General features: G+C 33.9%; 1 protein-coding gene across 2 annotated transcripts in view; it reads right to left on the bottom strand.

Moving 5' to 3' along the window:
• The window catches only part of SLTM (SAFB like transcription modulator), a 44,653-nt gene that overhangs the window by 15,620 nt on the left and 15,281 nt on the right, over positions 1-13,752 (bottom strand). The window contains exons 4-8 of one of the 2 annotated variants that reach the window (XM_026000008.2): positions 13,205-13,405; positions 12,265-12,312; positions 3,690-3,717; positions 1,882-2,296; positions 1,219-1,268 (exon numbers count right to left, since the gene is read on the bottom strand). In XM_026000008.2, the coding sequence (XP_025855793.1) occupies positions 1,219-1,268; positions 1,882-2,296; positions 3,690-3,717; positions 12,265-12,312; positions 13,205-13,405 (742 nt within the window). Of the gene's footprint in view, positions 1-1,218; positions 1,269-1,881; positions 2,351-3,689; positions 3,718-12,264; positions 12,313-13,204; positions 13,406-13,752 lie in introns of both variants that reach the window. The other variant, XM_025999938.2, reaches the window with a different exon arrangement.

The raw sequence follows: 13,752 nt of genomic DNA on the forward strand, positions 1-13,752 counted from the left end.
TGTCAATGTCGACTTATGAGGAGACAACACATACCTGACTCAAACATTTTAAATATTAGTGGTTGCTGCATTTCTACTCTTAAAAAATGCATTTATCAAGAGATCGACTTTATTTTATGAAATGCTAATAAAAAGTACATATATCTTTTTTATGTTACCAGTAACATCTAGGCCCAGGTACTTCTCTTACAGAAAAAAAAAAAAAAACCTTTTTAGTTAATAGAAAAAAGTTACCATTTAATCAAGACCACTAAGCTTCTAAATTTAAAGGGTAACATTTAATAAAGTTATTATATTTTGTCCATTAACCAAAACTGTAAGGGATCTAAGTATTGCAATGAATTGTATAAATTAGTAAATCAATCACTAAAATTTCCAACTATGAAAACATACCAACAAAATACATTAAATTAACCATAAAACAGATTAACATTCACTATAGAGGCATTTAGGACTTCACAGTACCTCAACGGTATTATTTTTCCCTTAAAATGCTTTTTTAGAAAACAATAAATGTTTTTCAAGTAGATGGCATATGTACAAGAGGAGATTATAGTGCACAGCCATGAGATAACCAGACATCCCAATAACATATATTGCATCTTTATGCTACAAGAATTTAAAATAAAACTAATTTCCTACACAAGACTCTGATCAATCTAAAACAAGTCAAATTAAGAAGTAAATCTTAAAAAAAAAGAAGTAAATCTTCAAGAATCAAAATTCTGTAAACTATGTTAATAGAAGTATGCCCTTGTTTAAACAACTAAAAAAAAACATGTTAGAGACTGATTTTCTTTTAAATACTAAACTCCACAAATATAGGCAAATATTATTTACAGTACATTTCCTACAGGGAAAAAGTCGTGCTAGCGTGTAAAGGTTACAAGTGACTACAATTAAAGATAAAATACTTCTAAAATTATAATGTAAGAAAATGTATGTATTGTATTAACATATAATAGTTGCTTAGAACACAATGTGAAATACACATACTTTTAGCATACTCATACCAGTTTACAGATTAAAGTGTTATGCTTTTATCACACCGAGTGTTGCAGAAATCTGTATAACTCAATAATTTACACAAAGGCCCACCCAAAATTTTTTGTATGGTCATTTTTAATGACTAAAGATCAAAGGAAACCCCAAGCAATTTTTACTCTTTAATGAAAATATGCAATTTACCACTGAAACAAATACGAAAAAATCCATTACCTTTGTCATCTTTGGATGATGTCTTGCTGTCTTTAGATTCCTTTGAAGAGCTAAAGAGGCAAATCACCAGAAGAAAATTGAAAACAAAAACAAAACAAAACAAAACAAAAACCGAACAGCTTGACATTGACTGTATTTCCAACTAGTACTATTTGTACAAGTTAACAATTCCAAAGGCCTAGATTAGGTTATTTGAACAAATGATTCCCTTAGGATTCTTGCACTGATTTTCCCCAAGATGCCTGAAGATCTAGATTTTCTGACAATTCTATTCAGTGGATATATGGCCATCTTCTCCAGATTTCAGGACTGGGACTTGACTTCATTTTGTGTTCTTAGGACTGATAGTTGTTCATTAACCATCATCACAAGGATTTTTAAAAATAAAACACAAAAAAATTGTCAATTTGAAAAAAAAAACAAAAAACAACAAAAAAAACCAAATATATGCTGACAATTCGACAATGCAATCAGTAGGACACACTGCATATTACGAAGATCTTGAAATTTTTTTAAAAGTAACTTATGACGGTCAAAAATATTATAGGCAGGATCATAAGTACTAATTACTGTACATGGTCTTGAAGCCACCCCCTTAATGTAGAGTGATCTTATTGAATGCTGGAATTCAGTATCGTAAAGAACTGACATAGAAAAACAAACCTCTTTGCTTGACCAGAGGCCCCAGTAGACGAGGGCCCTTTCTTCAAAGTATCCTTTTCTTTGTCTCCAGATTCTGCTTTCTTAGAACTTTCTCTGGCTTCCTTCTCGACAGGATCACCCTTCACGCAGTCTTCCTTCTTACCATCTTTATGGTTCGCATTCATCTCATAATCCTTGCTTTCCTTCTCCGGGCTCTGTGCAATGGCGTCCTGCCCATCTTTTGGCTTACTTGCTTCAGAATCTGTAATTTTCACATTTTTACCTGTTTCTAGGAGGTCATCACCATCAAAATCCAGAGTGATGGCATCTTCAGCCTGGATTGTGACCGAGATGTTGTCATCCTCAGCTTCTTTCACAGGCGCATTAGCTTCCATCTCTTCATGAGCTGTGTGATCAGCCTCAGCTAGGTTCCCTTCTGAAGGAAGAGGTTTAGATACTTCTTGTGTACCATCACCAGAACCTGCTATATCTAAGAGGATTTAACAGGAATAAATATGGCAAAACAAGAAGTTTAAACAATTTCATATTCATAAGCTAGAATAGGACCTAGAAAATATAAAGCCAGTTATTAGCACTGATGGAAGGTTAGGGGAAAAAAAAAACACAAGGGTATTAACTAACATAAACAATCCTTTACCCAGGATCACTTATTCTTCATGGAAAAAAATGATCTCTACATACAAATACCAAACAACAAAAGTGAGGAAATGGTTCCATCCTGAGGATACCAGCTCTTCGTTTGTGGTTGTAAGTTAATGGCATATGGAAGATTTTTTTCCCTCCACGAGATAGTGACAAATGTGCAGATTTGTTATTCAATGTTCGAATCATCTTGGGTTTAACCCTTGTGACCTTCAGAACTCCCATGGTGACGTCTTGAAAGGTCACAGTCTGAGGATATCAATCAGTCTTCAAAGTTTTTCAGGGCCTCATCTTTTTCACTCTTCTTATTCAATTCTTGGGTAGTCCAGAATTGTATGGAAAACTGCTACAGAAGGTTCCAAAGAAGGCCTACTCCATAACGTTCAGGAAATTGGCTATTTCCAGTCTTCGTCCTGTCCAGTCAGTCCGGCAATTACCATTTTCAAAGATGTCTTGCATTCCCCCAAAATGGAAAGGCTTCGGGCATGTGAGATTTGCAGTCAGTAGCTTTACTTCATCATCGTTTTTGGGTTTTTTATTCTGCCTTGCTTAGTACCCTGTTCCATGTCCTTTCTAGTCCAAAGGAGGATCCTTTGACTTCCATTAAAGAACTCTTCCATAACCTCGTACTGATCAATGCATTACTACTGATGTCCCTGTAATTGTATTGAATGAGACAGTTCTCCTAAACTATGAAAACTGTCGGAAGGCTGTATGAAAGTTTCTCTATGCAGCAAACAAAAAGTCAGTCTCCTGGTCACCCATTTTTAGGAATGGTTGTACAATTAAGTATTCGTCACACTCTAGGATTCCAATAAGCACGTATGAGTTACTGCAGTGCCAGTCGTAAGGACATTATCAACTTACCGTATGCTAGAAGTTATTTTAAAACATAAAATTAAAATTGGGTTAAAAAAAATATGGCAATGTCCACTACAGTAACTGATATGTACCATTAAGTTAGAACATATCTTAAATGTTAAAAAGAAAATTAAAACCAATTGAAAAACAAAATCAAGATGCTAACTTAATTCACTAAATTGATAAATTTGAAAATAAAATTCATTTCAAAAATAAGATTTCAAATAAGAATGTTTTATTTTCACATAATTTACTATTTTTCTAAATGTCAGCAATTTTTAAAATCTACTTGGCATCAAACATACCTTTCTCATTTTCTTCTTCCTCACCATCCTGAAATTCAAAGAATAATCAAATGTAAAATGAATTCACTTAAAACTAGATTTTAGTAATAGCACAAAAATCAGTCAAGGTAAACTGGTATATAATTTAATAATATTAATCAGGGACACCTATCACTAACAAATACAGGATATGCCCATCAGAACATGAGCTCATTGAGAGAAACGTGGCACATGGCTAGTGGATGTGGTTTAAGACAAAACAGATAAATCTATAGTAACCAAATCAACAATAAACTGAATTAGTTTCAGTATTCAAAATTAGTTTATATAATCTAAATCTTACATCAAAGAGTTGCCAAAAGATTGACCTGATTATCTTATGTGAGTCAGTTCAAAAGCACTTTTAGGGGGTACTATTCAAAATAATACCAGAAAGTATAACGTGAAGACATATATTTTCAAGGGCTTAAATGCATTTAAATAAAACAAACAAACAAAAACCCTTTCTAGGTATCACAGAAGAAGGGTGCCTGCAAGAGTAGTTATTTTCAAATTATTCATTCCTATTTTCTGTTAAAAATGAATTTATAACAGTCACATATACCCTAATGGTCAGACTCTTTAAAAATGGTATTTGCACAATAGGTAACCAAAATAGTAACTCACACTGTTTTAAAAATATGACTGATTTTAATTTAAAAATATATGATCTCTTCACTTAATCTAAAATTAGGCATGTGCTAGCCTGAAAACAGAAATATTGCAAAGGGATTTTCCCTTTCTTCTAACCATCAAATGCTGCAAAAACAAAAAACAAAACAAAACAAAACCCTGAAAGTAGTCTAAGTCACATCAAGAAAAAAAAATCAACAATTTCCCCAAATTAAAGATCCTAACAAGCAAATATTCATTTAATCTCAGTAAAGGAAAAAAAGGAATGTTTTAATTTATAACTCAAAATAAAAGCTGAGTAGAAGGAGGTCATTTTCAGTCAAGGTGGTATGAAGCTACCACATACAAAGCCTTAGAGTGGTGGTTCTCAAACTTTGAGTCTGTATCAGAATCCCTGCCTCGGAGTGACAGCCTAATAGTGAAAGACTTTAAAAACTGAACCATAAACAAAACTTTAAATGAAATATTTATTTTATAACACAACTTTGGATTCCAGAAAAGTATACATTCTTTAAAAATGTCAAATATTTTACCATATGCTCAAAATTATAGCTGACAACAGCCATATTTCTAATGAATCATTTTAAAGGATTTTTCAACTTTAAGCTAATTAAGTGCCCCAAATTAGGAAATCCCCAATTGTTTTACACACTAAATATGAAAGAAACTAAAAACACAGAAACAACTAAGCCACAAGCTTAGGAAGTAAAAAAGTCCAAAAACAAGTAGATTATTGATTGATAGCAAAGTAAATCCTATTATCATGTAAATTCATTATATTATGCTCTAATAACCTCTCTATCGTCAGTCTGTCTAACCAGAGTTTAGTTTTAGTCATTGTTTCTAATCTGCAACATGTGGAAAGAAAAGAAAAATACTTTCACTTGAGTGGAGGCGATGGCAGCAAAAGAAGGATGAATTGTTGATTTATCTCTTTCTTCCAAATTCTTTAAGTTTAGTAATTTGCCTTGGGGGGGGGGGGGTAAACAAATGAGAATATCTTAACTTTCATAGGAGAACAAATGAACTTAAAGAGTGCAAGTTGCCTCTTTACCTACCAACAGCACACCACTTCCCAGTTACTCTTTTAGAGATGTGTTACTGATAGATTCAAGAAAAAAATGGCCAAATTATGTTTTAAAAATAAAAAATTAAATACTGTGATGTAAAAACCAAAATCCTATCTGCTATAGTTTACCAATTAGAAATGGTTTTTTTTGTGTGTGTGTTTTTTAATTAATTTTTATTGGTGTTCAATTTACCAACATACAGAAAAACACCCAGTGCTCATCCCATCAAGTGTCCACCTCAGTGCCCGTCACCCATTCCCCTCCAACACCCGCCCTCCTCCCCTTCCACCACCCCTAGTTCGTTTCCCCGAGTTAGGAGTCTTTATGTTCTGTCTCCCTTCCTGATATTTCCCAACATTTCTTTTCCCTTCCTTTATATTCCCTTTCACTATTATTTATATTCCCCAAATGAATAAGAACATACACTGTTTGTCCTTCTCCGATTGACTTATTTCACTCAGCCCAATTAGAAATGTTATTTCTCATGCTAAAATCACTGGGTAAGGTCGGCTTTACTTTGCTGAGGAGCTTTTAGATATTAATCCTAATTACTCAACATGTCTTCTGAAGGGGCTGAGAACATTAGTTTCTCAATTTAGATGTAACACTAGCTTTACTCCATATACTTAAGTGCCCCTGGAAGCGTGTGAGCCAGCTTCTGGAAAATGAAACAGACTACAATGGGGGTGAAGCACAAAAACAACAAAGGTTGGTAGAAAAGATGAGCCCCACACATCAGTGCACGTTTTGCTGTGTACTGTGTGCAGTAAACAAAGCACCACTAGAGTCAAATCAAAAGCCCAAAGTATGAGCCTAAAAATCCTTATAATAAGGAAACAAACAAAGACAATGAAAAATTTTTCCTGTCTAAATGATATATACAATATGCACCCTTATCTGAAAATAATTTCCCTCCACTGAAAACAGATTTTTTTTTTTAGAATGAGAAACATAATAAAGAAGTAACAACAATGTAAAGCATCCTCTTTGAGGAACTACTTTGTGAGTTCATCTTGAAAAAAATGTAACAGTTCACATATGAAAATGAAGCAAATGCTCTGTAAGGTAGGAACTCATGTTGTTTATCTTTGTAGTGGGATCTACAACCCTTAATCAAATGCCAAAAATCATATATGAAGCTTCTCTATTTTTATTTCATCCTAAGAAATTGTAATAAGGACAAAGATGAATGAAGGACTTTTCCAGTTAATAAAGGGCTTACATATACCTATACACACACACACACACACAAATTTGTGTGTATATAAATATACATAGAGTATGTATGTGGGTGCGCACACACATTCACTCCACCTCCCCCCCCGCCCCGAGGTTAATCTTGTGATACATATACACATGCTACATAAGAAGACCTCTTTTGGGGGATCCCTGGGTGGCTCAGCGGTTTGGCATCTGCCTTCCACCCAGGGCGTGATCCTGGAGTCCCGGGATCAAGTCCCACATCAGGCTCCTTGTATGGAGCCTGCTTCTCCCTCTGCCTATATCTCCCTCTGCCTATATTCAGCAGTTGAGTGTCTGCCTTCAGCCCAGGGTGTGATCCTGGAGTCCTGGAATTGAGTCCCATATGGCTCCCTGCATGGAGCCTGCTTCTCTCTCTCTGCCTATGTCTCTGCCTCTTTCTCTCTATGTCTCTCATGAAAAAATAAAATCTTTTTTAAAAAAATCTTTAAAAAATAAAATAAACTTTCAATAACCTTAAATCACCAACTGCCTGTTATCTATCTGGCAATATACTAAAGATTGTAGGAAATACAAAATACCCGGCACATGATAAGTACTCAATAAGTATTTGTTGAATGAATTTACTGATTAAGTGTGGTATGAGACACTACTATTTTTAGGTAGAGGGAATGAACTAACTGCTCATTCCCATGTATGTCACGGGCTTAACAGCAGCACTGTGTAAATACAATGGAATTCAGAAAACATTTAGTAGTGTGCAGTTATTTAGTGAAAAGAATACCAAACTAGGCATCAGAAGACCTGCGTATTTATCTTATCTTTACTACTGAGACAGTTTTACTCTGTATTGTTATCTATCTAGCTGAATTTTGCCCATAAAATAGAGATAACATGTGATCTAAATAGAATATAAATAATTAAATAAGATAACGGAGGGCAGCCCCAGGTGGCTCAGCGGCTTAGTGCCGCCTTCAGCCCAGGGCGTGATCCTGGAGACCCAGGATCAAGTCCCACATCAGGCTCCCTGCACAGAGCCTGCTTCTCCCTCTGCCTGTGTCTGCCTCTCTCTCTCTCTCTCTCTGTGTCTCTCATGAATAAATAAATAAAATCTTTTTTTTTAATCTTTAAAAATAAATAAATAAGATAACGATGTAAAAAGTTCTCTGTAAACAGTAAAACACTACATAAGAGATATTAGAAAAAATTTTGTTGGGACGCCTGGGTGGCTCAGTGGTTGAGCATCTGCCTTCAGCTCAGGGAGTGATCCCATACTCCAGGGATCACACATAGGGCTTCCTGCGAGAAGCCTGCTTCTCCCTCTATGTCTCTGCCTCTCTGTCTCTCATGAATAAATATAATCTTTAAAAAAAAAAGAAAAAGAAAAAGTTTTGTTGCGGAGATACAGATAAATCTGGCTTTAGAGGTACACAACACAGACTTCATATAACAAAAAACAGGTATCAAATTACAAAATATTAAGGGCAAAGGCAAATTGAAAAAGGAATATACATGGAAGACTGAAGAGATTGAGACTAGAGGAAATTTTTAAGAATTAAAGCATTAGCATACATACACATTTTTGAGAAAAATTTCCTGAAAATCCTCAAGTAACTGGTATCTTAAACCTAATAATATAATATCACAAATAACCAGACTGCACATATACTAAGTGCCAGGATCTATGATTAATCCTAACATCAATCCAGCAGGTAGGAATTATAATGCTCATTTTACAGACATAGAAACTGACTAAGAGAATCTGCCCAAAGTCATAATATTATTAGTAAGTAATAGAAGCAGAAGTTGAGTCAAATTCTATGTAATATAACAGAGACTAATGCTTAAAGGTCAAATACTTAAAATCCAAGCAAGCCTGAAAACTGGCTTTAAATACATGCCTATACAAATACATTGCCTATTTGCTTGTACCTTTAAAAGCAAGTAATAGAAGGGAATATCATGAATTTTATTTGACTTTTAAGATTTTTTTAAAATTTATTTGAGACACAGAGAGAGAACATGGAAGGTGGGGGTAAGAGGGAGAGGAAGAATGAGAAGCAAATTCCCCATTGAGCAGGAAGCCCAATGCAGGCTGGACCCCAGAACACTAGGATCATGACCTGAGTGGAAGGCAGATGCTTTACTGACTGAGCCACTCAGATACCCCAATATCATGAATTTTAAAAGTTTACCAATAAGGGGATGAGTGATGGGGACTTCTTTGGATGTATTTTTCTCATAGCTTTAATTTTGAAACCATGTAAATATTGTAAATAATTATAAAATTAGATGAAATTTTCTACCTATTTTGAATTATATACTCACAAAAGTTACAGATTCCATTTTTTTAAAGCAAGACCTTAATTATTGAAAATAAGATAAAACAAGTCAACCTAAATATGTATGAATTGGCGATATAACCATGTAGAGCAGAACTAGTCTAATAATGCAGTAATTTGTTCATTCCTAGAAGTGTACATCTTTAAGACAGATATAATACGTGGGGGGGGGGGGATCTTAAATTATTTTCAGTCATCTTTTTGGTAGTGGTGTTGGTATTACATTTCTATGACTGTTGTATGTGTACCGTAAGACAAAGAACATAAGATTAACTTAGAAGTATCCTTATGACCTCAAAATCTATTTAACTTAAAAGCAAAAAGAAACCAAAAACCACACATTCACTAGTGCTGTACCTAGAAAACATGAAAACCCAGTAGCAATGAACACCCTTACCACCAAGACTATATTCTTACAAACCATTTACTATTAAAAGGAAACAATGGCTAATTAGGTCTAAAGCAAAAAAAAAAGAACATCATTACATACCAGAAAGCAGGGAAGCAATCAAAGACTACTAGGATCATGTTGAAATGAAGAGTCCCTCATAAACTACAGATGGGACAATTTGAACATTAAACAATAACTACAATGGACTGAAAAACATTAAATATATTTAAATCCATGAATGTAAAATGAAACTGAGAAAAAAGGAAAAATAAGAAATTTATTAGTCACTGTTAAAGGTGGTAATGAACCAGCTCATTATTCTGAAAACTGGTAAACAAAAGGAAAAGCATCAAGCATAAATATATATGCTGGTTTTCCTCTGTAAATGGTTTCACTGAATAACCAAACAGTAAGCGATATTTCTATTTTTTAGGATTGTTCCAGCTAATAAATAAGAAAGAAATGACAGGATTAGAATATCACTATTTTGATCCAAGGGGTATGGATCATCAATGATGGGTACCATCATTAAGAAGATATACCCAGACATTATGTGCATCCAAATAGAAGAACACAACAAAATTTATGAAGTAGTTGGTGTGTTGGAGTGGGGGTGGGGTGCCCTGAATTAGACAGCAAGCCTCTCAATCCCATAACTTAACTTACTAATTTATAATTTACACAGAATAGTGTAAACAAGCAAACATATTGAATGACTCCACAGAAATGTAATGAGCAAAATCTAGACTCTAGAAACCCTAACAAGTAAGGATTGGCAAACTATGCAAGATGCCTCTTTTTGTAAATATTTTTACCGAAACAGCCATATCCATTCACATTTATCTACTGTCTGTGGCTGCTTTTACACAACAATGGCAGAGCTGAATAGTTATAACATAGACCATATGGTCCACAACAGCTAAAATATTTTCTACCTAGTCCCATTAAGAAATGCTCTGCCAACTACCCGTGGTCTACAGAATATGCAACTCAATTTCTTCAACAAATAAAATAGTGAAGGAAAAAGGGTAGAGGGAAAACCTACAGAGCTTTTAAAAGACATCTAATAAACATTTCAATCAATCACAATGGGTTCATCTTATTTGTATCTGGATTCAAACAAAACTTGGAAAAACAAAAAACAAAACAAAAACTATACACAACTGAACATCTGAATATGAACTGCATTTAATGATACTAAAAATCTTACATTAGAATAATATAAAAAATAAAAGGTTTTTTTAGAGATACATAATGAAATTTTTAAAGCAAAATATGATGTGCAAGATTTGTTTCAATTATGCAGAAAGCGAAAAGTGAATGGAGCTATAAATGAAACAAGACTGTCCATGAGTTGTACCAGTTAAAGCTGGATAACGGTTACATTCTAGTATTACTTAATGCCCATACTAAGACAACATATTCACTTAGCATGTTTAGAAGTATTAGAATATGATGAAACGTAGATACATAGAGATGTTCTACTCTACATTATTTAGAAAGAGAAAAAAGGTCATTTTACTCAAAGGAAACTTCTCTGAAGATGTAACCTCCCATCTTTTGATACAATAAGGTAATACCTGCCCTTTGATGAGAAATAAATAACTATTCTTTCATTATCAGGATAGAAGGGGAATAAGGCCATCTTCAGGCCATAAAAATTGGTGAAAATTATAAAAAGCATCCATTCCTTAAGATACTTTATCTCCATCTGTTAAATTTTTATAAAAACACGTAGTTTACTATATGAATGGAGACACTTAGATATGATTAATGCCTTTACACAACTCACAACGTGCACAACTTAGGAGTGGCCCTTAGTGGAAATTAACAAGGAGCTGCTAAAGAATATGAAGAGTTCAACTCTACCGTTTTGCAAATTAGTAATGTAGAAAAGGTATCCACTGCCCAGTTTGAGAATTAATTTTCCTCACCTATTCTTTATCACTCAGAAATGAACTTATTTGTAGCTAGTACAGTGAACAAATCTAGTCCTAACATTTCCTGAATATTCTAAATAATCAGACACATTTCTCCTAGAAATGCAGTTTCTCCCCCACTGCAACAAATGCAGAGTCAAGATACAGCCTCACCAGCAATTGTGGCTCACCATCATTTCAAAGGCAAGAAAGCTGCAGGAAAGAAGGCATGCGTGACCAGAGGCAATCAGCTAAGCAGTCCACGAGTATGAGCCCCACTATATACTCTTCCAGCAAATATTAACTAAGAAAATAACAGACCTGATCACTATTTTTTCTAAATGTGGTAAACAGAGGAAACTCCTATCTCTACTTCAAAGCATACTATTTAAAGAAGGTACATAAACAAGGGCTTCTTGAGTACAGATTTGAAAAAAACAAGACAAAGGATAAGCTAAAAAAACACTGTAGCAATTGAGCAATATAAATGTGGTTTATAACCCCTATAAGCCATGCTTTAAAATGTACATTATGTAGATCACAACACACAATAGAAGAGCAGTCCACTTCTACACACACATACAAACCCCCGAGTAAATCTCTAGAACAGAGATTTTTATCATTTTTAAACTATGCCCATCATAGGGCAAAATCTTAAAGCTTTGAAAAGGATATTAGTACTTTTAAATGATTTACTTCATAACAAAGTATCAGTAAAGAAAATCAAGGCGAGTGTAGACTTCTCAAAGGACTGGTAACCACTTTTTTTTTTTTTTTAACTCTGAAAATGGTAGGAACCTTGTTATAATACCTTCCAATTACATTTGTAGCAACAGAAATTTCAGCTGCCAATTTTAAGTATTTCATATATACCACATAAATAATTCAGTATTAAGTTTAAGGTAGTTTTATGAATTAGAAGATTATGAAGTCAAAATAAGATTCCTTTTCCAAGCCCTTCCACCCACAATATCATATTCATAGGACTAAATATAAACTTACTTGGGCTGTTAGAAAGGTATCATCTTCACCTTCTTGAGCTTCAATTTCCTAAGTAAAAGGGTATACAATAGCTTTGCTTTACAAAATATCTGGGTAACATGAGAATGCTTTTATGCTATACCCAATTATCACTTGTCTTGTGTTCTGTTCTGTACAGTGTCTATGATACCATGGCTACTAAGTCAATGCTTAATAATGCAGACTGTATATTTTATGCCAACATATAAATAGTCACATTGATAGAGAATTAGAAAAATCTCTTGCGCCCTTCATCTATTAAGCTAGGTAGAATGGAAGTATTCTAAAGCATGAATGTTAACAGTACAGACTCCCTAATCCATTGGTTTTCTTAAGACATACTAATAAATTTCAAAGCAGGACAAATGGTTTATTTCAATATAAGAAAATATTTTTAAAATTATATACCTTTAAATTAAACTCCTAAATAATTCTCTACCCTTGATAATAACCAAAGAAATGCAAGTTAATCCTTTATATCTACTGAAGTAGCAACATATAAAAAGCTACTGTCCAGTACTGTTGACAAGATCAGAGTGAACTGATACACTCACCCACAGTGGGGTAGAAAACAACTTAAATGTAAATGTCCCAAAATAAAGAAGTGGCTATTCCACACATAGCAATCAGTCTAGTAAGTTAAGGTATTAGACACCCATTATGAAGTTATTATGGTATGTTGTATAAAAACACTGTATAGAACAAATAGCAACTAAAGGTATGATATGTAAAAATATATACAAATGTGGAAGGTAATAAGCAAAAATTTTAAAGCTAGTAGGATTCCAAGTGATTTATAAATAACTTCAAAAATATATTTTTTGAAAATTCTGAGACTTCCACATTGAACTAAAATAAACTACTTTTTATTATTTATTACTTAATTTATCTGTGTCACATTTAAAAAAAACTGGCTAAAGACCTGACTTTCGGTGTCCTCTTTTTCTATATCTTCTTCTATTGCTTCTGCCTCTATTAATTCATGAGTTCTCTTGTTCTCTTCTGCAGAAAGTAACTCCTTGGAATGTACATTTTCTTCTTCATTTTCACCAAATTCTTCAGAGTCCTTTAGTTCGTCATTTCCATCTTGTTCATGTGCCTCTTGATTCTCCAATTCACAGTCCTTTTAATGGTAAGAAAATTTGGTACAACTAGAGGCAAAGTAGTGTAGGCTATCCACCAAACGTTTTTGGTAATTTACATGTCTATATGTTTTAAATTTTACCATATCTTGACAGTATTCCCAAAGTCAAAGTTCAATCATTTGACCTTACATATTAACTGTGTCTTTAAAAACAGAGGGAGTCAAATCCCAAAGTCACTGAACCATGCATCTAAGTTCCCAAATCTCTCACACTGAGATACACACTAACTGGATGTGACTAGAGATGCTCTCAAGTGTACCAGTTATTTAATAGTTACCAAGTCATATCCCAGGAGCTGTCCTAGGAGACAAGGATTCACAGAAAT

The sequence above is a fragment of the Vulpes vulpes genome, chromosome 15 (genome assembly GCF_048418805.1).
Source record: "Vulpes vulpes isolate BD-2025 chromosome 15, VulVul3, whole genome shotgun sequence".
NCBI lineage: Eukaryota > Metazoa > Chordata > Mammalia > Carnivora > Canidae > Vulpes > Vulpes vulpes.